The 24285-nt window shown below is 52.6% G+C and overlaps 1 protein-coding gene across 2 annotated transcripts in view; it reads right to left on the bottom strand.

Annotated features, from left to right (window-relative positions):
- BCAR3 (BCAR3 adaptor protein, NSP family member) overlaps positions 1 to 24285 on the bottom strand; it is a 124706-nt gene that overhangs the window by 35997 nt on the left and 64424 nt on the right. The window contains exon 1 of one of the 2 annotated variants that reach the window (XM_056123377.1): positions 16305 to 16722. The exons of the other annotated variant lie outside the window; for it this stretch is intronic. Coding sequence (XP_055979352.1) covers positions 16305 to 16388 — 84 coding nt within the window. The 5' untranslated portion in view covers positions 16389 to 16722. Of the gene's footprint in view, positions 1 to 16304; positions 16723 to 24285 lie in introns of those variants that run through there. 2 annotated transcript variants of the gene reach the window in all.

Below are 24285 nucleotides of genomic sequence, written 5' to 3'. Positions count from 1 at the left end.
GCACGTGAGGCAAAGGCAGCATTATAATGTGCATGGATGTCACATCTGCAGAAGTAATGCACATAATGCGCATGACAGGCAACATGTATATTACATGTGTATGATATCTGTTCTCTCTCTCTCTCTCTCTCTCTCTCTCTCTCTCTCTCCCTCTCTCTCTCTCTCTCTCTCTCTCTCTCTCACACACACACACACACACACACACACACACACAGAGTGTCCCCCATTCCCAAGGAGAGCTTCATTTCTTCTCCATTCATGTGGTCAAACCCCACCCTCCTCACCATTGGAGGCTGACCCAGGCCAGAGGTCCTGACCCAAACTGACCAATCAGTTCTTTGTGGGATTTTACTAAGAAACTGAGCAATGATGATGTGAATGTGTGGAGGAGAGGAGTTAATACGGGATCACCATCTGGGCTTCATAGTAACTGATTAACTGGAACTCTGTGGAGGCCAGTAAACAATGTGCCAGTGCAGCACGTGATCATATTATGTGGCTTTCTTCCCTTTCCAGGAACTTACGTACAAGTGCTGACTTGACGTCATGAGTGACCTACAAATACCTGCCAGAGATGGTGCATTTCCCTTTACAGAGATCAATGAGGGGGGAGAGCTTGTACAGGAGGAAAAACAGCACTGACCTAGCATGCAGCCACTTCAGCAACCCTGGTTCAATCCCTAGCACTGCCTATGGCCCCCAGAGCACCACCAGGAATAGCCCCTGAGCACTGCAGGTATGACCCAAACACCCTCTTTCCCCACCCTCCAAAAAGACAAAGTTATCCAAGAGTAACATCAACCCTGAGTTACATCCCACCATCTCCCAAACATGTGATGCAGGTCTCAGCCCTGACAAGTGCAGAAACTCTTACTGGCAAGCTCCTCCACCCCTACAGACTCCATCGCCACCCAGACTTGGGGTGCAGAGCTGAGGCACGTGTGCTTCTCTGTTTCCACCAAAAATCCTCAAGAGCAAACCTCTCTCTCCTTAGCTAAGCTCGGTTGAGTTCAACAGCTTGGTATGTGCAAGGAGGCAAAACCCAATATCCTGGGATAAACATGAGGTGTGTGTGTGTGTGTGTGTGTGTGTGTGTGTGTGTGTGTGTGTGTGTATTGTGTAGGGGCTCTGCTTCTTACCACCTACCAGGGGGATCACAGTGGGCAAGAGAACCAAATCAGCACAGAAAGAGTGAGTGTCTGATGGCTGCCAGCACATGCCCGAGTGCCAGCAAACTCCCTGTGTGACCTAAGGTGCCCATGTAGGCCCCCTGTCACTAGAACCCAAAGGAGCCCTGGCACAGGAAGGTGGGGACAGAGGTGAGGGACCACAGCAGATTTGGGTCAGAAGATTTGGGGCACTGAAGATTTGAGGATCTGATTGTGGTCCTTAGGCTGCGGAGGCCCAGGACCAGTACTTATGCCCCTCACAATGAGGGGCTACAGCAATAGCCCTGCAGACCGCAAAGGGAGAGCCCCTGAAAAATCTCTGCCCAGGGAGATTAGGTATGAAAGATGCTTTCTGATACATCTGGGTACCGAGACCAGGACAGCCCCAGTGCTAGCTCCGAATCGCTCTGAAATGTGCTGAATGTGGCCACACGGCTCTCTCCAGCCCTAAGGGGAAGATACAAGATATGGATGCTCACCAGAATCATGCCAGAGCTGGGGTGCTGTAGGGACACACCCCAAAAAGACCATGCTTCTCCCCTGCCAGCACCCAGCACACACCTGTGCCCTCCTCACTGAACAGGTATCTCACGGAGGATTCCACAGCTCTCCCTCTGCCCATCCTGAAAGCTTAGCCCCTAAGTGCAACTCCCTGACCCTCTGCAAGGGCTTTGTCCCCTCCCCCCCCCACCCCCTGCACACCCTCCACCTCATGTGCAATCTAAGCCTGCAATTCCACAGACCCAAACCACTCAGAGACTCAAGCCAAGGGGAGCTAAATCCCCAACAGTTATAGATGTCATGAGATCCAGCTTTCTGGGTCATACCCGGCGACGCACAGGAGTTACTCCTGGCTCTGAACTCAGGAATTACTCCTGGAGGTGCTCCAGGGACCATATGAGATGCTTGGGATTGAACCTGGGTCGGCCATGTGCAAAAGCAAAGTCTCTCCCTGCTGTACCAATCCTCTGGCCTCAATCCCAGATTTGAAGCAGGTTCTTGTAGCTCCAGTGTGCTGACAGTGACCTAGTGCTTACACTGCACATAGGGCCACAGGTCTGAATGAATTGTCCAGGGGGTCGATATGAGGAAAGGGCTGTGGAGGCCTATGTGAGGTGTCCCTGTGGGTCCCCCAGAAACAACAGACAAGAAGCTTGATTGGGATGAGAGTGGTGGGTGGGCAAAGGTACAGCTGTTACCTCTCTGGAGTGGATCCTTGGGTCAGAAGATTTGGGGCACTGAAGATTTGAGGATCTGATTGTGGTCCTTAGGCTGCGGAGGCCCAGGACCAGTACTTATGCCCCTCACAATTGCCTACAGACAAGCCCTACAGTCTTCCCTGTGGCACTCCCTGCTCCAGGCCCCTCCCTGCTCCCGAGCACACTGTCCCCTTTGTAGCTTCCCCATGGCTCGTGTGTGCCCAGGCAGGCAGTGGGACACTCGGCGCTCTCTCCTGCAGCCTGCCATGGTCCTGGCTGGCAATAGGCAAGTCCAGAGAAGCATCGGGAAAGGCAGGGAGGAAGCCTTGAAGGCCAGGCTTGACTTGCTTAATTTTTTATCTAAGGGGCAGGCTGCAGTGCAGTGCGGTGTGAATGGCTGAAACCACCACACTCCTGGTCTCCAGGCAGCAGGGACTTGCAGTCGGCCAGGATAAAAACGCTGAAGGCAGAGGTGGTGCCTCATTTGCCTTCAGATCCCAGAGCCTAGCGGAGTGCCTGAACAGAGCAGGTGTCGGTCAACATCCCGCCAGAGCTGAGCTCACCTTCTTGACCCTTTAGGTGGAAGCACCTTTGTCACCAGCTGGGAAGAAGAATGGAAAGGCCGGAGGGCTGGTGAGGAACAGGTGATGTCATTCAGGACACAGCACAAAGGCTGAGCGCTTGGTCTGCTAGTGGGAGGCCTGGCTATGAAACCTGAGTCCCCAAGTACTTTCAGGAGTGATCCCCAGCACAGAGCTGAAAGAATCCCCTAAACACTGTGGGGTATGGCTCAAAAATGGGGGTAGGGGCAGAGAAAGTGACACTGGCCTTGCCTAGACTTCTCTAGAAACATCTCTTAGGATGTTTCTGCATGAGTTTGGGGTGACAACACCCAATGCACAGGCCCACCTGACCTAATACATTCATTTTAAAACAATGTGGAATTTAAATCCCTTTAAGTCACATCATGGAAAGTTACTTCACTAAAGGAAAATCCATCAGAAGCCTTTAGAGAGACCTGGCCTTGGAGAATGGAGTTCTAATGAAACAAAAATGTTGGGACAATTTCTACTTCAGCATTGGCTGTGTTCATTCTGCTTGTTTTGGTTCCATCAACAACCACACTGATCAGCTCCATCTGTGCAGGGCAGAGATGTCCACCTATAAGAAGGTCCTTCTTGAGCGCCGGCTTGGCCACGTTGGCATGAACAAGACTCACACATCCATGCCCACAGGCAGCGGTGAGGGGATGCAGGACCTTCTGTGATATGAACAAGGCTGACAGTCTGGATGGAGACCAGCTGTCCTTGGACATTCCTTGTAAGTTTCTTGTTGGAAGTTTTTGAAAAACTAGATGTTCTTGTCGTTCATTCTATGATCAAGTCTGACAACTCTCTTGAAATTAAAGGATGAAAAGGAGGAGGGGCAAGTGAGCACGTAAAGATGAGGAGGGTGAGGAAGAGCAGAGAGGAGAGGAGAAAGCATGAGGAGGGAGGAAGGGAGGGAGGAGAGAGCAGGAGGGAGATTCTGTCCCAGCACAGAGCTGAGGTCACTGCACCCAGAAGGCCAGGAGGCTCTTACACAAAAGCTTCCTTTCTTCTGCCTTGGATGGGTTCAGGCAATGGAAGGGGAGGTTAGAATCATCCAGACTGCTCTTCAAATTGTGTCCAACAACTCACTTTCTTCTCTCGAGAAATTTCATCCAGAAATTATGATGGCAAATACAGAGATCCGCCTGATAAACTCTGGACCATCTGGTAACATTGACCCCACTTCTGAGTGAAGCCCTTATCTTCTGGTAGGCACACGGGTGGGGGGGGGGGGGTGCGCAAAGCATTGTGCTGTCAACTGCAGACCCTCCTCTCCCATGCATGGATTCACCCGCAGTCCAGGTCCTCACAATATGAATGCTGTGACTCCAGCCAACCCAGGTTCAATTCCTCCGCCCCTCTTGGGAGCCCGGCAAGCTACTGAGAGTATCCTGCCTGCACGGCGGAGCCAGGAAAGCTACCTGTGACATATTCGACATGCTGAAAACAGTAACAATTCTCACAATGGAGATGTGTACTGGTGCCCGCTCAAGCAAATCCATGAACAACGGGAGAACAGTGCTACAGTGCTGAGAAACTGAGCTCCCTCTGTGAAAAAACAAACAACAACAACAGAAAAAACACAGTGACATCTCGGATCCTCTTGCAAGGAATCTGTCTGACAGATTCCTTGCGAATGTCAGAAACTCGACCTCTTGGAATCCTTGTTCTGGGCTGCATTTCAAGCTCTGGGCATGTTGATGACTGAATCTGAGTTCATCAATGCTGGTTCAAGATCCTGCTGGTATTTTTACCCTGGTGAAGCTGCAGAAGGGGATTACGAAGCCACATAATGAATAAATTCCTGTTCCTTCTGCTATTCTTACCCTGGCCCACAGGATGAGAGAGAAAAACCCAGTTGTCCATGGCAAAGGACAGTTCAAGCCCTCAACTGGAAGATGGAAGGAAAGGGATGGGATTCACACTTCCTAAAGCCTGGTAATGAGTAGTTCTAAAAAGGTAACGTTACTTTTTTAAAAAAAAGGCAACATTACTCCATAGTTTACAATGGTGTCTAAAATAAAATTTGGCTGGAGCGACAATGGGCTGCAGTGATAGCACAGCAGGTAGGGCTTTTGCCTTGCATGCGGCTGACATGATCAACCCGAGTTTGATTCCTCCACCCCTCTTGGAGAGCCCGGCAAGCCACTGAGAGTATCTCACCGGCATGGCAAAGCCTGGCAAGCTCCCCGTGACGTATTCAATATGCCAAACACAGTAACAAGTCTCACAATGTTACTGGGCCCGCTCGTGCAACGGGAGGACAGTGACAGTGACAGTTTACAATACTGTCAATGGCAGGGCTTCCTGCATTAAACATTCCAGTACCATACACCAGAGTCCATTTTCCCCTACCGTTGTCCCGGTGGTCCCCATCTCCTTTCCAGCCCCCTTTGTTCCCCACCCCTATCCCCCACCCACGCACTGCAGTAAGCTTCTAACTAAAAACCAGTTCTCATGACCTATCATCAGGGAAATGCAAATCAAACCAATAATGAAATACCATCTCACACCAGTGAGACGGACACACATCACAAAGAACAAAAATAATCAGAGCTGATGTGGAGATGGGGGGAAAGGAACCCTCAATCACTGCTGCTGGAAAAATTGACTGGTCCAACCTTTTTGGAAAAACAATACGGAAATTTCTCAAAAAGCTAGGAATTAAGCTCCCATATAGTCCAGAAATTCCAATTCTTTTTCCCAAGGGCATAAAAACTCTTTTTTTTTTTTTTTTTGCTGGGTCACGCCAGCTATGCACAGGGGTTACTCCTGGTTCTGCACTCAGGAATTACTCCTGTCAGTGCTCGGGGGACCATATGGGATGCTGGGAATCGAACCCGGGTAGGCCACGTGCAAGGCAAATGCCCTATCTACTGTGCTATCCCTCCAGCCCCACAAAAACTCTTATGTGGCACTTTAATAAAGATGCTGGCTGGCTTTCACTCTTGCCTAAGAAAATTTTGGTATACTCCAAAAATATATAGAAAAGACTTGAAATTACAAATCCAATGTTTGGGGGGGTGGGGTGGGTGTTCAGTTAGATACATAACATTTTCTTTTACTAATAAACTGTGATTCAGTTTTTACTTAAAAATGAACTTTTGGTGGCCATAGCGATAGTGCAGTAGGATAGGTGTTTGCCTTCTACACTAAGTTGAGTTGAAAGCAATAGTGTTTCAGTCCCTCCCCAGCTCTTGCCTGAAAGCTTGTCCTCATGGTGTTTCTGTGGAGTGTTGAGCAAAGCCAGCCTGAGTTTGATCCCTGGCATCCCATATGGTCCCCCAAGCACTGCCTGTTGTAATCCCTGAGCATCGCTGGGTGTGAACCAAAAAAAAAAATCTTTGTAAAATAAAAGGCCAAGGAGGGGGCTGGAGTAATATTACAGCAGGTAGGGTATTTGCCTGGGTTTGATTCACATCATCCCATATGGTCCCTTGAGCATTACCAGGAGTGATCCCTGGAGCACAGAACCTTGAACATCACCGGATGTGCCCTCCTCAAAAAAGAAAAAAGCCAGATTCAATTGCTATGCATCAGAAAACAGCAATGGCAGTGTGGACAACTGGACACTTCAGCCTGGCCCAGCCCTGTGGTTGGGGACGCAGTGGCCTTGCCAGGGTTCCAGATGGTGCAACACCACCATGGGACCCTGTGTCTAAGAAGGTGCCCTTCACACGGCCACTGAGCATTTGTCCATGGGTGACAAGGGATGTCTGGGAGGTGGCAAGCGAGTACGTCAGGGCAAGTGTGCCCTGTTCTAACTCCACAGCGGTGCTCCAAAGAGCTTGGCAGGGAGAGACCCCGAGCCAGCGGGGTCCTCTTCATCTTTAAATGTGGGGATCTTGGGTCTCACTGGGCCCCCGCACTTCTGAGTCTGCTCCTTTCGGCCCTGGTGTGAAAACATGCAAGAAGCTGCCTCTGTGGAGGCTTCCGGGCCCACAAGGGCTCAACCTGGTACTCAACACTCGACAGAAACACCATGAGGACAAGCTTTCAGGCAAGAGCTGGGGAGGGACTGAACACTATTGCCTTCAACTCAATTCAGCGATTTTGCCCGTACAGTGGTGGGGGCGCAAGATGGGACACTTGCTGAAAAGGAAACCTCTGATGAAGGCATGGAGCAGCGTGTCCCCTCAGGCCTGCTTTGTCCTGTCAGGGCTTCGCCTGGGCTTCTGGTTCCTTCTGAGAATAGAGACAGAAGCAAGGGGTTTCAGGAAATAGCTGTGAGCTGCAACATTCTGGATCACCTCAATTAATCTGATGTCAATGTTTCATTCAACAGTGTACATAGACCGTTCCCAAATCCTAGAAAGAATCTCATCTGCCAAACCTCTGCAGATCAGTTTTGATGCTGATTTGCCGTCTTATAACAAGCCCACCACCTTCTCACACCATTAAAAGGTGATTTGCAAATATCTGTTGAGATGCTTCATTTTCCTGCTATTTGTGATTGGCTTTTTCATAGGCAAATGATGATACAGGCCCTGCGGAGATAGGAAAGTACCACCAACGCCCCTCGCCTGCCCCCCTTCCAGAGCCCCAGCCCATGAGATTCCTTGTGCTCATTATCCTGCCTTATCAAATGTTATCAAGAGTCTGGAAGCCATGAATAAGAATTATGAAGAGGCTATCTGTGGAATTCCTTGCTTATCAAGGTTCTGAGAAATTCCCATTAAAATTCTGCTTGCTCTCTGTGTGTAAATGAAACAGACTGATTTAATTTTAATTTGTGCAGACTGTAGTCTTGGAACTTCACCCTCCTCCCTCTAAGGGGAAGCAGTAACTTAATCCTCCAAGCCAAATTACATTAGAATCATTCTGATCGGGGCTCTTTGATGTTAAAACTTCTGTTGCTTTTTATCCCCTTTCCCTCTCCAGGCAAGCTTTCCTCCACACCTTCCCAGCCTGCCCGATCCTGAAGCGATGGCTTTTGAGGCTCAGTTTTGTTTTGATGCAACACCAAGGGACTGAAAATTATTTTTCACTGAAGTAGACAGATTTGGGTCCGAAATCTGCAGGAGGAATACTAAATTTGACAGAGTGCAGCATACCCGACACCAGGAGATATATTTCCCTCCTTCCCAAAGGTTCCCCACACATGGAAGAAATTTTGCTCAACACTCTTGAAACTGTAATAGTCCTTCTGCCTTCTCAGCCAGTGCACGGCCTGTCAAGTCTCCTCTGGACAGAGCATTATTCACACGGGGCTCAAATCTAAGGGGGTCTCACCTTTCTCTGCTAAGAGACAACTAGACCACGGTGAGATTTTCAATAGACTGCCTGTTGACATCTTGCCCCGCTGAAAGCTGCCGCGGGTTCCATTCCCTCCAGATCAAATTTAGATGATGACTTCCTGGAGCAGCTCCTGGAGCAGCCAGCAGCCAAATCACTCCCACAGGGCAGTCCTATATCCTGATTCTCCCAGCAAGATGGGCAACACTTAAGATGAAGGCCGGAGGCACGGGATGTACTTCATCATTTATTGGGCCAGGGAAATGAAGGGCTTCAGACAAGAGCTGAGTATGAGCTGGTCCCTCTCTCGCCCCCACTGGCTCCCCTTTAACCATGTCCTCCACTGACTTCTGATAATATTTCTCTCACACGCTGGGTTGAAACACTGGCTGAAGATGACGATGCAAGTGAAATATTAATTGCTGGATCTGGCAGGAGTACTCCAGACAGTGAGAGCAGTGCAGCGTGCCGACAAGATGACCACAATTCAGAAGGAGTTCCAAACCAGTACTCTTGGCCCTGGAGCATCAGTACAGCAGGATTGAGGCATTAAGTACCAGGGCCTGGGGTATCCGACCTCAGTAGCCAGATAAGATGTGGGTCTAGGAAAGGGGAAATACGAGATGCTGACTCTCAAGGCACTTGACTTGCATGTGGCAGACCCAGATTCAATCTCTAGGATTCCATTAGGTTCTCCAAGACCACCAGGCGTGATTCCTGAGTGTAGAGTCAGAAGTAAGCCCTGAACATCCCTCGGTGTGGCCCCAAAACAAAAACAAGCGAGGGAGAAAAAAAAACAGAAATCTTCACCACTGGTGACTGCACCCAATTAATTTAATATCTTATTCAAATGATAAACAATCTGAACTCCAACCATTCACCCAAACAGAAGCCTCATGCCTCTGGAATAAGAATATTTGTAAACTAAAGCTGACTTAATTGAAAGTATTTTTTCAAAAAAAAAGTATTTTTTTTCTACTATTTCACCTTGAATGAATAAAGTGCCTATAAGTAAACAAAATATATCATGTCAGAAAGATTCAATGACTTGTGATGAGAGGCAAAAATAAGATAGGACAACTCATGGGAGAAAACCCAAAAAGTCTCAACGCCTTCGCTTGGAGTAAATAACTTTCCAAATTCTCTTTCTCCACAATCGGACTGTGACTAAACACTGTTTTAGAGTGTTTAGAGACAGCCTGGGGCCCAGTGCATCATCCGTCAGGGCAGGCCAGCTCCATAGCAGGTTCTCAGTAAAACCAGAGGAGGTGTCCCTAGGTGGGGTCTGGCCAAACATCAACTCCTCCACTGTAACCTACAATTTTGTCACTTTAAAAGTATATTGCTCCCAGGAGCTGAAGGCACTTGAAATACCCATGATCTCATTTAACTTTAAACACACACACACACACACACACACACACACACACACACCATGGGAGTCCTGGTCAGAAACAGGGAACCAATGGCTGGATTTAGAAGGACAAGTCATTCAAGGCAACCAGACAACTCAAATACACACAAAGCCCCAAGTCAAAGTCTTGAAACTTTTCTTAAAGTTTTTGTTATTTTGCTCAGATTTATGGAGCAAGGGATTGCATGAAATCTAGAATCCAGGTCTTTCTTCCAGTATAGAAAAGAAAGGGAAACATTCAGTTTGTACAGAAAACACTTTAGCGAAGAAGAAGGGTGGTATGCGAGTACCTGGGGACTTGGGCTGCTTGTATCCCAAGATGCAAAGTCAAATGTTCTGGGTTCAACTCCCTTCAGAAACAAATCCAGAATCCCTCTGCCTTATTTATAGGTGTCTATTCATACCAGCCAATGTGGCCTCAAACTAGACACGCACACAACATGCAAGGAAATGACCACACCCCTGTGGGGCCCTGCACCCATTCTCTATGCAGGCACAGAGATCTAGACTCGGAGGAGGAGGGACCCTCCAGCAATCAGATCTGTTCACAGGTGGGGCACCACTGCATCAAAGGCACAATGACCCCCACCCCATCTCAGTAAATGTCAAACATAAAGGCCACGGAGGATGTCCTAGGAAGACTGAGGGCAGAGTGGCCAGCCAGGAAGCCCCATGCAGGAGAGCCCCACGAAGGAACAGATGAGGCCTGCCTGAGTGGTAGTGCTGATAGCAGAAAAAAGAAGAAAGGGGCAGAGGACAGAAATGATCAGGAGTATAGAAGAGGACTATGCTATTATCTCCCAGTCGGGGAACACGGTTGGAGAGAGGGCATGAGGGAGATGAGGGCCCCTGGAGCCTGTGGACTCGGCTAGTGTGACTCCCGGAGTTACAGGGGCTCGGCGCTCCATGGGAGGCTGAACTGGAGACTTCAAGTACAAGTGCTTCACGTACCCAGGCTCTGAGGTTCAGTAGCCAGGGAAGACTTGGTTTTAGGAGAAGGGGAATGGGAGATGTTGCCTCTCAAGGGACTGGACTAGAAAGGGAAACGGGAGGAGGGAACCCTCTGAGTCTACCTGGTTTCTCATTAACAAAAGTGCCAGACACGGATGCCCACCATGTCCCCACCATGTGGGTTGTGCAGTGAGAAGGAGGTGGGCTCGGTGATCCCTCAAAGCCTGTCCCACAGAGAAAACGCGGCCCAGAGGCTCTCAGGGCCGGAGAACAGATTCTACCCTGGGAGCTGCAGACGAACCATGAGTGCTCACGAGGAGAGAGTTCCCCACACCCAAGACAGAGACTCAAACTGCTCTCCCCGCTTCTCACTCCCCACCAGGGTCTCTACTGTCCTGGGGCTGCCCCAACCAGCCAGCGCTGTCTGAGTGACAGGCAGAGCCTAGGTCCTCCTGCCTCTGACCACTCACATGGTAGTGTGACCAGGCTTTATAGCCCGAGCACCCCCAACTCTCCCCCCCCCCCCCCCCCCGAGTCTGGCAGGGGCCCTTCTCTCTGCAGTCGCTGAAGGCGCCAGATCCACTAACAGAATGTTCCCAGGATCCCAGTCTCCTTTCTGCTTCCCATCCGCATCTCTCCAACAACAACAAGGCCTTGGCTAGGTTCCAAGCTCGGGGTCAGTGGGGTGGGGGTGGGGTGGGGGCTGGGTTGGGACACAGTGTCACCCCCCCCCACACACACACACACCCTTGGCAGGCAAATCCCTCCTCGGGTGCTGAAAGCAAATCCACCAGGCGCCCAGATGCCAGTGGAATGCATTTAAGGATCCCCCAAACCCCTGCCCTGGACTTTTATTGGGAGAGCGGAGAGAGATAGGCAGGGCAGGGAGAGGAGGAGGCTCTGGGAGGGACCTTCTCTGAGAGGCTCCTCAGTCAGCTCTGCGGGCGTGGGCACCTACCCGAAGGCAGAGGGGCCTGACTGGGGGGCGTCTCACCATCCAGGCGGTCCTCAGGGTGGTAGGAGCCCAGACCAGTCCCAGGAAGACAAGCAGGACTTTGCTCCCTCTTGGTCACCATCAAAGAGAAAAGCAGCCAGCTGCCTCTAAAAACAAATTCCAGAGCCCAGTGCTCAGGGTCAGGGGGCTGGGACCCCCACAGGCAAGAATACGTACCTAGAGATGCTTCAGAGATTTCTTTTCCAGGGGCTGGGGGACAATTTCCAGCACAGGGAACCCTGATAGCACCAGCACACGGCTTCTCCCTCTGGAGAACATGCCATGATGCCGAGTCAGGAAGACTGGAAAATCCACTGCCTCGGGGCCTGAGAGAGAATGCTGGGGTCATGGTGTGGGCTTCACATGGGGTCCCCGTGCACTGCCAGGGGGGACAGAGTCCAGGTAGCACTGTATTGCCAGGTCTCTGCATTGAACCCAACGCCTGGGTTGCTGAGAATCACCGGGCGGGGACACCAGGCCTCCCGAGTACAGTCAGGAGGCTAACATATCTATGTAGACTGAGATACAGATGTACATGTCTCCATGCCTTCTCGATTTCACCTGGCAGTGCTCTGGGATCCTGGTGGGGAGGCAGGGACCATATGGGATGCTGAGGATGGAATCCAGGCGGGCTGTCTCCAGGGTCAGCTCCTCACCCCCTGACACTATCTCTCCAGCCTCCTCTACCACCTTCTCACTGACAGGAAAACTATCCCTGGACAGAGCAACTGGCTAGCCACAGTCATGGACCGGGACTCCCATCTCTCTGGGTTGGCCATTTGCTTGAGGTGGCTGCTATAACGTGCCTGCCTCCCCGGGAGAAGCCTCAATTAGGTGGCAGTTTATGGCGCCTTTCCTGCATTCACGCTCAAGTCCCACGGTGGAGGTGATGGCAGGGTAGCAGGGTTTGGGAGGTGGGGGTGCTCCCCTCGTGAGCTCCATCCTGGGGCCTGTGGTGCATCTCTCCTGGCAGCCCCTACTAGCCCTGCTCCTCGTTCTCCTTCCTCTTCAGGCCGCAGCTTCCCACCTGGCTCTCTGCGCTAGGCTGTTCTGCCTGGCCTCCCGCCCTTTGCCAGAGAGTTGTGGTTAATGCTTCCAGACCCACCCTGAGACGTGACCCACAGGGAAACGCTGCTTCTGTCTCCCAAGCTGTCAAGGCAGCACCCACACTGCTCACCATGGATGACTCGACAGTGGATCTCCCGTTTGGCCCGAAGCCCCATCCTTGCAGGAGTGTGATCTCTCCCTTGGATCCATCCCCCTTCAGAGGCCCCATGGCACCAGCTGGTACCTTGGTCAGCAGCTGAGACTGCACGGAGACAACAGTGGGCAGCCCTCATGGAATTCTGCCTCGAGTGCTTGAATCCTGGTGGGTGGGATTCAGTCCTACTTCTTCAATCTGGACCCCAATGTCTTCTATTACTTGAGGAGGAATGGGGCCTTCCCAGTGGTGCTAAGAGGTCTGAAGGCCAGTCCTGGAGATACTTAGTCCCATGGTGCTGGGCCTGATGGTCAGCAGTTTGGACCCAGCCGTGCAGCCAGCACTGCTTGGACTCGAAGATGCTGAGGGGCACCCAGAGGTGCTCTGGGGAACACGGGGTGCCATGTGCAAGTATGGCCCATGCTCCTCCCTTCTGAGCTATCTCCTTGCCCCCCCACCCCCCCCCCATGACTGTCACCACTCAGCGAACCTTCTGTTCTCTGTTCTCACTGAGCTCTATCACTACTGGTTCCTTCCCATTCCTGAGCTCCAGGTCTTGAATGTCTTCCCCATGCCACCCCCCTTGACCCACCCAAACCCGAGTCATGAAGAGGAAATTGCAGTCACTGACTCTACAAATGCCGGTGCTGGGCCCGGCCTGAAGTTTCACCTCAACAGGGAGGTTCACAGCCCCCAGACCCTGCAGAGCAGCACAGCACATCATGAGAGCACAGCCTTGGTCCAGGTGCAGCCCTTTCAGACGACCCCTGCACAGTTCACGGGCTCAAGGCTGGGAAACATGGCTCCTCTCCCTGGGGCCTCACAAAAACAGTTCTGGGCTGGTTGTTTCTCCATGTCTCAGTTTCTGTGCTGTGGATGGAGGTCTCGTTATAAGACTCCAGCAAGATAGCTCGAGAAACTCAGACATGGCAGAGCATTTGGCAGATCTAATGGAAAGATTATGATCTGATGTGGGATTGGCCCCAGAGCCCATACTTGCCCACCTCCCCTTTTTGGGGGCCACTGCACCCAGTCCTCAGGGACTCTCAACCTTGTCTAAGTTAACCCTGTCCCTCCTCCATTCTGAAGTCCAGTCTGTGGGCCATAAGCAGGACATCCTTCCCCACCACCGGGCCATTATCCAGCGATGCTCTGAGAAATGGCTGCCGAGCAGGAACCACTTCCAGAGGTGGGAAAGTCACGGCCCTCCACGGGGCTGGAACATCTCCGCTCTGGCCCTGACTCCATGAGGGCCAGCAATAGCAGGACACCCCAACGTCCTCTCCAACCCTGTCCTCCCTAAATTTTTCTCTTGGGCCTCTGTTCGGCACCCCAGCTGGCAGTGCTCAGGAACCAGTCCTGGCAGGTTTGGAGGACCAATATGGTGCTAGAGATCAAACCTAGGTCAGTGGAGTGCAAGGAAGCCACCGGGCCCACTGTACTATAGAGCTCCAGGCCTCCTGGACTTTTGTTAACAAGCACGCACAGGGTCCCCAAGTGCCGTGTAAATGCTGCAAAGCCTCCGCAAAGAAAGCTCTGGCTCCCTGAAAGCCAGCGTGATTGGTCCCCGAAACAGAGAAGAAACTTTCGTATTTTTAGTTTTCTTCCCATACAACCAAACACTATTAATAACATTCGACTTTCTCCAGCGATGATATAGATTAGACGGAATGGAAAGTTACCATGGCTACCGGGGTGTTATTTTCGGCATGAGACACTCATGCCAAAGGAAGCAGCATACACGGTCAAGAACTGAGGCTTTATTTCCTCTTTGCTATCAGGCGATCAATCCCAATTCAATTCTGAAGCTCTAATGGCAACGGAAACTAATTATGAGTGGCAGGACCTGAAACCCCTAATTACAGTGGGAGTCAATAAGGCGAGGCCGTGTTATCACTGAGGCAACACTGTGGGGTGGGCAGAGACACACAGGCTGAGTTTCCTTTTCGGGCAAAGGGGCAAAGCAAGCCGGGGCAGTGGCCTGCTCTGAAGGACACAGTAGCAAGCCCGATGTCGGGCCATGGGCCTAGGTTTCAGGGTGCAGATGAATCACGTTCTCTCAGCACCGAGCCCGGAGCTAGCTGGAGGAGGTAGAGGGAGGAAACAGGGCACCTGCCAGTCATCAGCCACCATACAGATGGTGAGGAGGGTCACCGAGCAGTCCTCAAGTCCCCTGGCTTTCCTGGGCGGGCCCCAGGGGGCTGTGGGACTGTTAGAACAGTCTCTCAGTGTTCAGACCCAGATATTTATGGGCTGGTATCCTCACATACCAAATGCTGAGCTGCGCTTTCCGAAATAGCAGGCATTGGCTTGTGGAAGGCCTTCTTTTAGAGAGAAAACCTCCTGCCAATCCCTGACCGCCGCGCGCAGTCCCGCGGGGCCTCCGGTCTATCTTTGACAGCTTGCAAAACGGCTAATGGCATGACTTCATCTTCCCATGTGAAAGCCATCGCCACTTAGGCCAGAAACCACTCGGTCCTCACGTCACCCCCCACTGCAGGGAGTGAAAGGGCTCTGGGGTTGGGGGCGTGGGGTGGGGGCTACTATGAGCTCCTCCATTTGGAAGGAGGGGCTCCTCAACATTTCCAGCTGAGTGGGAAAGCGAAAAAGACCCTGTCCCTGCCCCTGTCCACAGGAATTTTCTACCCAGGGTCTTTCTCCCACTGGCGGGACGCTTTGCATGGAGAGGTCTTTGCTTCAGCATCATTGGGGAGAAGCAAAGCATTGGATCCCAAGGAAGCTTTCGCAAAGGTACCAGGGCCCTCTGGAGAGAGAGCAAAATCCTCTGGGTGGGAAGAATTCCTTGAGAACTTCCAGACACCCAGTTCCCCCAAATCAGTGAGGTCCACAGCCAGGGTTTTCCCGAGGCGCACAAACCCCACGGACCAAAAGCTAGAGCCTCTGCTTAGTGTGGCCACAGGAAGTCCCCTCCAGGACACAGGCCTCAGCCCTCCGGAATCAGGCAAACCGGGCTGCGTACTTTCAGCAAAATAAACGGTGTATTGACGCATGACGCAAAACCGTCGGCGGCCATGTCCCATGACAAAGGTTGGAGCATGGAGCAGTTCAGAAAAAAAGACAGCTCCACACTCTGACCTGCGAGGGGCCACTGCCTGCTGTGTGAGGGGAGACACTGGGTGGTTTCTGCCAGTGACGGAGCTGGGAACCCTCACACTCAAGAACCAGGCAAGTGAGACAGAGAGGAGGAGGAGGAAGAGGAGGAGGAGGAGGAGGAGGAGGAGGAGGAGGAGGAGGAGGAGGAGGAGGAGGAGGAAGAGAGAGAGAGAGAGAGAGAGAGAGAGAGAGAGAGAGAGAGAGAGAGAGAGAGAGAAGAGAAAAATAGTCCCAGCTCACTAGGTCACTTAGTTAGAAAATGTCAGCACCCAGAAACTAAAAACAGTGTCTCACACCCAAACACAAAGTGCCCCCAGGTAAGCTGCTGGGGGGGGGGCGGGGCTCACCTAGACCCCTTTCTCACAGCTGCAAACTTTCCCCTTCTGAGCAGGAAGCCTTCCCGGGCCTGGAGGGACCTGCACTCAGACCACACCTACCTTGACTCCCAGGAGCGACTTGCGGCGGTAGAAGCAGCACAGCGCTGCAGAGAGCGCGTGGAAGGCGCTGCATTCCTTAGGCATCCTGCGAGGCTGGGCTCCCGGGACCACACACACCTTCTCCGGGTTTCAGGAAAGCCGAGAGCGGGCGGGCGAGGCCCTGGGCAGAGCAGCTGTGTGGTTCCTGCGGCAGCCGCAGCGGCGGGGGGCCAGGCGGCTCCGTCTGGTCTCCCGGGCCAGCCTGAGACTTTTGCCTCCGCTGAAGCCAGTCCGATCCACTCGCTCAATTCTGGCAGGCTGGTGTCCAGCCTGCCATGCACTCCGTGCCAGAAAGTCTCATGTGACCAGGCTTGCTTTCTGATGAAACTCTAACCTCGCTCGCTCGCTTGGGGCTGCCACTGCCCCTTCGATCCGGAGACCCTGCGGAAGCCAGGCTCCCTGGGGCCGGCGCCACGGGAGGCTCCTAAGAGGCTTTGTGTGGTGGCCAGTCAGACCGGCTGCAGGGGTCAGGCAAACACATCTCACGCCACCCTGTGATGAGACAGAGGCGCCTTTGAGCAAAGGATCTAAAGGTGACCAGGGCGTGACTTTCCCCAGAGGGAGCCTGGAGCGGGAGGGTCCCTGCCCCATCCTCCCCTCCTCCAGCCTCTGCTCTGTTTGTTTTTAATTATGATGATGCCCCAGCTTGCTGGCTCAGCCATCACTCCTGGCAGAGCAATATTGCCTTTCGGTGTTTAATTAGCGAGTCTGCCAGCAAACACCCGGGTGCTCATGAGGTACCCTCCCACCTGGCCACAGGACAGAGATCAACTTTCTTTGTCCTCCCCATGCGTGGGGTCGCAGGGCAGCGAAAACACAGGCAAGGGAGATGCTCAAAGAGCAGAGCACAGGTTCCACACGCTAGAGCCCTGGGTTCTTTCCCCAGTACCACATGCTCTACCTACATCCAGTGTAGTGACACCTCCGCCCCTTCCAGCACTTCTGGGTGTGGCCCCTAAGCCAAAAACTACAAGATGAAAAGGAAGCAAACATAGACAGACTGGCTTGACGCTGGTAGTCATTTGTTTTGAGGCCACTCCTGGCTCTGCACTCAGGAATCACTCCTATGGGCCCAGGGGACCATATGGGGGTACTGGGGTTAGAACTCAGAGATCCAGCTTGCCCTGCCTACTGTGCTATCGCTCTGGCCCCAAGGCTGACAGTTTAGAGGGTCTGATAACCCCACCTTGGGGAGAAGCCTCCTTGCTTTTTTTTGTTTTGGTTTGGTTTTTTGCTTTTTGGGTCACACCCAGCAATGCTCAGAGGTTACTCCTGGCTCTGCACTCAGGAATTACTCCTGGTGGTTCTTGGGGGACCATATGGGATGCCGGGGATCAAACCCAGGTCAGCCATATGCAAAGCAAAAGCCCTCCCCACTGTACTATCACTCCAGCCCCGCTTCCTTGCTTCTTGGAGCACTGACAGGACCAAGGAAGAATCTTCAGAACATTCTGTGCTGAGAAGGCCAAGCCCGGGCCAGACAGTCCTGGGCATTAACAGGGCCCCCTGCTCCCCCACCCCTCACAGCACTTACCATCACACCCTGATGAGCCTTCTCGGACATTTCCTCTCCCCTGTGTTCCTCATGCTAGAGCACACCAAGGTGTCCCCCCCCCCAGCCCCGCCCCCATAAACACGCCCGAGTTTACTGCAAAAAAAAAATGAAGCTGGCCCAAAGAAATCAGGATTTGAACTCAATATCGGAAACCAGACAACCTCTCTAGTTAGGCATGCTTGGAAATGTCAAGAATACTCTCTCCTCCTAAAGGATATGGGGCCGGAAACCTGTCTGAGAAATCTTTTACTGGGCAAGTGCACCTCAGTAAGAGGAGACTCACTCGTCCCCCGAGAGCCCACTGGCCTAAACATGTGCTTCCCCACTCTCTTTCTCTCTAAAATCTCTTCTTGTGATGGTGCGAACAACACCGCTGCTTTCAGGACATGAGCCCACCATCTCCCAACCTGCCAGTGTATGGCCGAGGATGCTCTTTCTTGACCTGTCTCACCCCTCATCAGGGGAACCTCCTCAGTCACAAAACTAAATACAGACGTTCTACCAAGGCCGAAAACCAGACCCTTGCCGTTCTCTCTTTGAACCTCCTCCCCAGATCAGCTGGAAAAGTTGTTTTCATGCTTAGAAAAGTCCCTCTTTTTTTTTTTTTTCTTCAGTTGCTCCATGCTGAGGCAGCAGGAGAGAGGAGAGAAGAGGAGAAAGGAAGGGAGGGAAAGAGAGGGGAGGGGAAAATGGGAGAGAAGGAGAGGTGAGGGAGATGGGAGGGGAGAGGGGTGTCATACCTCTTCTGCCCACTGTCTGCCCCGCGCCCTTCCTGCTTCCTTCCTTCCTTGCCCCTCTCCACCCTCACTGCCCCCTCCAGCCCCCCAAGACACAGCAAGGGGAACTCTCAGCCAAGGCGGTTAAGTCACTTCCCTACAGCCTTGGGCCCCGTCAAGAGCCTCCAATCACCTTCAGCAGAAGGTAACTGCTTCCCTTCTTTCATTCCAGTCAGAGTGGGCACTCAACAGTTCTATTTTTGACCCAACCCAGGTTTCTGCCTGTAGCTCTTCCTCTCCTGCCATGCCCCACAGTCACTCTCTGCGGCTCTGGCCACTTCAAAGATGAAGGAATCCTGAAGCCTCACACAGGCAGCAACTTGCACTGGGGAACAGAAAGAAGAAAGAACCTATTCTGCCCAGAGAGAGGAATGACACCTCCATCGGAGACATGGGTGCGGGAGGATGAGGTTAGTGTCCAACCCACAGCTGGCCTCGGCCTTGGATGTCTTCAATGCCTGGCGGGCAGCTTTTGTGTTTGGATACACTCTGTGGAGAACCTGCCCGCTGGAAGGGGCCCTGAGCAACACTGCAAGCACAGGAATATGGGGACGAGCTAGAGGGGCCATAGTGCGGAGGGCCGCCAGCAGCAGGAGTCAGCTCCTCGGTGCTCCTCAACTCACATTCTCCCATCCCCCAGTCCTGGTGGCACCAGGAACGCTAGGACTGAGAAGTTTCCCAAGACACCTTAGCCAGTCTAGGCTGGGAGATCTCAAGGGGAGCGTGAGAGAGTCAGTGGTGGGTCAATACTGCCTTTCCAGGTCCCCTTTTTCTTTTTAAATTTTTTAAAAATTTTTTTAATGAATCACCATGAGGTACAGTTACAGACTTATAAATTTTAGTGCTTACGTTTCAGTCATACAATGATCAAGTACCCATCCCAGTATCCCTCCCACCACCACCCCCCGGCTCTGTGGCAGGCACATTCCCATTTACTCTCTCTCTCCCTTTGGGTGTTGTGGTTTGCAATACAGGCATTAAGCAGCCATCATGTTCGATCTATAGTCTGCCTTCAGCACACACCTCCCACCCCAAGCAGGCCCTCCAATCATCCTTTACTCGGTGGTCCCCTCTCTATCTGAGCTGCCTTTTCCCCCAGCACATGAGGCTGGCTTCCAAGTCGTGGAGTAATCCTCCTGGTCCTTATCTCTACTATCCTTGGGTGTTAGTCTCCCAGGTCCCCTTACGGAAGCCACATACCCTCTAACAGAAAAAGCATCATCTCTGTTAGGGGATCCAACTTCATCTGTGTGTGACTCAAGATCTGTGTGGGAAGGACACATCCATCAAACAATAGTCAGCAGATTAGGGATCCACTGTTTCACCTGTTTCTCTGTGGCTGCTCAGGAAGCAAGAAGAGGGAACACACCCTGCCTAAAAAAGCAGCAGAAAGCAGCTCCCTCAGCCTGGTGCACACAAATTCAGTTGAGGTTAGAAGTTGCGGGGGGGGGGGGGGGCAAGGCTGGAATGATAGCACAGCGGATAGGGTGTTTGTCTTGCACTTGGCCGATCCGGGTTCGATTCCCAGCATCCCATATGGTCCCCCGAGAACTGCCAGGAGTAATTCCTGAGTGCAGAACTAGGAGTAACCCCTGTGCATCACTGGGTGTGACCCAAAAAGCAAAAAAACAAAGAAAGAAATTGGGGGGCTCTGGATTCTAAGGCCCTACCCCCAAAATGCACAAATGAAGCACATTCCAGAAGGAAAAGAGGGAGAGAGCACAGATGTGCAAACCACGCAGAAGTAGGCAGGCAAGTGTTCCAGCAAAACTAGGACACTGGGGACAGCCATCAGCACGCTCCCCACAAGATCCTGTCCCTGTTTACTCCAAATACCCGAGCCACTGTCGGGACAGGATTAACGAACCGCTAATCTTATTAGGTAACTTTCCTAAGTACTCCTTGTTTTTCCTCCTTCCCTCTAAATAATTTCTGAAGCAGCACTCAAAAGGTTTCAACCCATTTTCTCCTGAAATGGCCAAGGAGAAGTGACTAAAAAGAGTTATTACTGCAACTGGAGATGCTAACTGCATAAATTCACCAAGTGCTCTCAGCCGGCTGGCTTTGCTAAGTGTTTCCCATGCACCAGGCTCCGTCCTCTCTCCACCTCCCGGTAGTGCCCAGCCTATTCCAGTCACAGAGGATCAGATCTGCCGAAAGGACCCGAGCTCTGGCCTGCCACTGCAGAACCTGGTGATCTGATCCCATGGAAACATAAACAAGAGTTTTCACCCGCTTATAATTAAAGCCAGTTACTTACACAGCCCTAAGAAAAGGCCGTGACAAGGGGTGGGTGGATGCTGGCGTGATCGGCACGTGATTCTACACCAGATTTGGATTCGGAGGTTCTAAACCTGACACCCTTCTGCAGAGAGAGTTGGGTGTGGCCAAGGCAAGCCCAAGGGTCAGAGGGAGGTAGGGACCCAAGGGAGCTCTCCAGCCTGCCCTGCTGACAGTCCCAGAAGCCTGGAGACCAGAAGAAACCCTGGGGAAAAAAACGCTGGACCTGGTGGATCTTGAAGGAAATCCCTGTTCCCTTATGCCAGATGTGCCCCTGCTGCTGGGAAGGGGTAAAAGCAGCCTGCTGGGATGCATCCCACTACCCCCACCACAAACCCAGCATAAGCCTTGCCCTCAAATCCATGTTTTCCCTTGGGCAGCCCCCAAATACTAAATTTGCGTGTTGAGCAACCATGGAAACAGAAGCGGCCTATCAGCCACCTGCCTCTGCCCCATGTTTCTGGAGGAGGCAGGCCTCAGGCTGAGGGAGTCTCCAGATGACAGTCTCCCAGTGGGCAAAGGACCACAGTGCCCACTCTCCAGACTCCTGGTGAGGGGGGCAGACAGGTGCTCCCCAGGTACGGCAAGGCTCTGTTTCAGTGAGTGAGAAAGTGGTGCTCAGGCCCTTTCCTCCACACCCGAGGCCTTCCAGAATCAAGGAACCGGGGCCAGAGCCACAGCACAACAGGCAGGGCACTTGTCGTGCATGCAGCTGACCCAGGTTCTGGTAGCACTTCCTGAGCTCACCAGCAGTGATTCGAGTGCAGAGTCAGGAGTAGGTCCTGAGCACCGCCAAGGTATTACCCCGAATCCAAACAAAACAAAACAACAGATGAAAGTAATAATTTTCCTTCCTGGTCCCAAAGCATCTGGGACCTTGTCAAACAGCCTTAGGGACAGAGACTCTGTCAGGACGGACAGGGGTGTGGCTAGAGACGGGGCCCTGGTCCAGGGCTGCAAGCCTTCCTGGACCCTCCAACCAGGAAGCTCCAGTGGAGGGAAGAACATCATGGGGGTGAAAACAGTTCAGCCTCACTGAGACTTTTCAGCATCCCCCCCCACCCCCAAAGATCCATCCTTGCTGGCGTTTTGCCTCCACTAAACCCAGTGACTCAGCTCTTGGGAACAAAGGCAGCTTTGACGAGCTAGTGAGGAAGGCTGCTGATTCCATTTCTCCTGGGGTCCTCGGAGGCTGGCCCTATCCACTCTACTATCTCTCTAGTCCAGCCCTGGGAGGACAGAATCACCTCTCTGCACTTTGCACGCTTCCCACTGGACTGTCAGTTTCCCTTGTCATCTGAGGCCCCTGCTGTGTTCCTCCTGGGTTTCTGTTTGTGTGCATCTTCTTGAGGAGCAGAGGAAGTGCCTCCAGCAGAGCCCTGCAGTGAAGGGCGGGGCCGGGGACTCAACCAGAGTTGGGCGCTTCTGCTCCTCAGGGCCCTGCCCGAACCCCACCGTCCCTCCCTTCCCACCTCTACTCTGTGTCACAAGCACTTCTGCAAAAGGACATCTTCCTCAAGGTGAAGCAGTGCCAGATGGACATCTGCATGTCCCCTAAGAGTGCCCGGAAGAAGGCAAGCAGAGGTTGGGTCCCAGTCTTCACCGTGCCCACCCATCACTAGAAGGCAGGCCTTGGTAAAACTCAGCCTCAGTTCGCTTCTCCAATTTCCCTACCAGGGCCCACAAAGACCCTGGCTCCCTGCTCTCAGTACACACTCAACTGTGGGCTCCCCTTGCAGGCCCCACCCCACAGCTCCCCCTATAGGGCAGTAGTCCAACTGCACCCGAATCCCACCTAGAGGTTCCAGCCCTGCAAGGGGAGGGGAACCAGCCCCAACCTGCACTACTGACCCTCCCCTACTGTCCTTCCCCATCTGCCCTGCTAAGACTCAGGAAACACGGCAGAGGAGCTGAAGAGTTTGGGGGCCATGAAGATTGCTCAGCCTCTTTGCAGTCCACTGAAATGGCATCACAGCACAAGCACACATACTCAGATGTGCTGGGATGCTCAGAATTTTCTACTCTATCATTTCAGGAGTCACAGACAACCCACATACCCATCGCCAATGATAGAGCTTCGAGGTTCCACTTGCTCAGACCCAAAGTCCGAAGGGAACCCTCCTTCCCCACTGGCCACACACCAAGCGGGGTACAGAACCAGGCTTCAGCCCAGGTCCTGCCTGGCTGCCTGGTCTGTTGCCCCCATGCCTGCTTTTTGCCTAGGCCTGAACACCATCTCCTAGTGCCCATGGCCTGGCTTCTTAGCTCCCTGGGCATCCCAATATCAGCCTTATCTGTGTATGTGTCGAGGAGGTGGGGCAGGCGCGGAACTAGGGCTACATCCAGTGATGCTCAGAAACTTTTTCTGGCACTCAGGATCACTCCTGGAGCAGCTTGGGAGACCCTATGTGGTGCTAGGAATGGAACCTGGGTTGGCTGCATGCAAGGCAAGCACCCTGCCTGCTGTACTATCGCTCAGGCCCCAAGACACCTTTTCTAGAATAAGAACCATGACTGGTGGAGCTCCTTGTAGGCTGCACCTGATTGTGTCCTCTCCCCCAATCTGCCTTCCCCCACACCTTCTCCTCCTCTATAGTCCCAAAGGCAGGTCCCCCAGGTCACAGTGCTTTATCCCAGTGCTGCTGGGAGCAGGTAGGACCAGCCCCACACAAACCAGCCCAGATAGCTGCTCAAAGAAAACAGAACAGTCAGTCATCTATTAATCCAATCTCTGTTTTCAGGCGAACTCGAGCTACCTGAACAGAATGTTTCAGTGGGAAGATATCCTTTCCTCATGGCCATAGACTAGCTTTGGCCATTGTCCTCTGCAGGACATGCTGGGTAATTCTGCATCCTGCTCCAGAGTCCAGAGGATCGGTCCTGACTGGAGCTTGGAGCTGGAGCCTGGCTGTGCTGGCTGGTGGTGCTTGGTGCAGGGGAGTCATAAGGTATTGGGGACAGAACTCAAGGTCTCGCATGTGCAAGGTATGTGCTTCACCCCTCTGTGCCACTGCTCTGCCCAGACTAGGAGACCCTGTGAGTATCATATGGAGTGAGCATTGTGTGTCAGGACAGGTGAACGGTTTCTGGCTTTTACCCAATTCTTTTTTTTTCTTTTTGGGTCACACCTGGCAATGCACAGGGGTCACTCCTGGCTCATGCACTCAGGAAATACTCCTGGCGGTGCTCAGGGGACCATATGGGATGCTGGGAATCGAACTCGGGTCAGCTGTGTGCAAGGCAAATGCCCTACCCGCTGTGCTATCACTCCAGTTCCTTACCCAATTCTTAAAGAATCCTGGGCCTTGTTAGTGCCTTAACCTAGCGGACT

The sequence above is a fragment of the Sorex fumeus genome, unplaced genomic scaffold, assembly GCF_029834395.1.
Source record: "Sorex fumeus unplaced genomic scaffold, SorFum_2.1 ptg000047l, whole genome shotgun sequence".
NCBI lineage: Eukaryota > Metazoa > Chordata > Mammalia > Eulipotyphla > Soricidae > Sorex > Sorex fumeus.
Note: the sequence above shows the minus strand (reverse complement) of the source record. Positions and strands in the feature narration are given on the sequence as shown.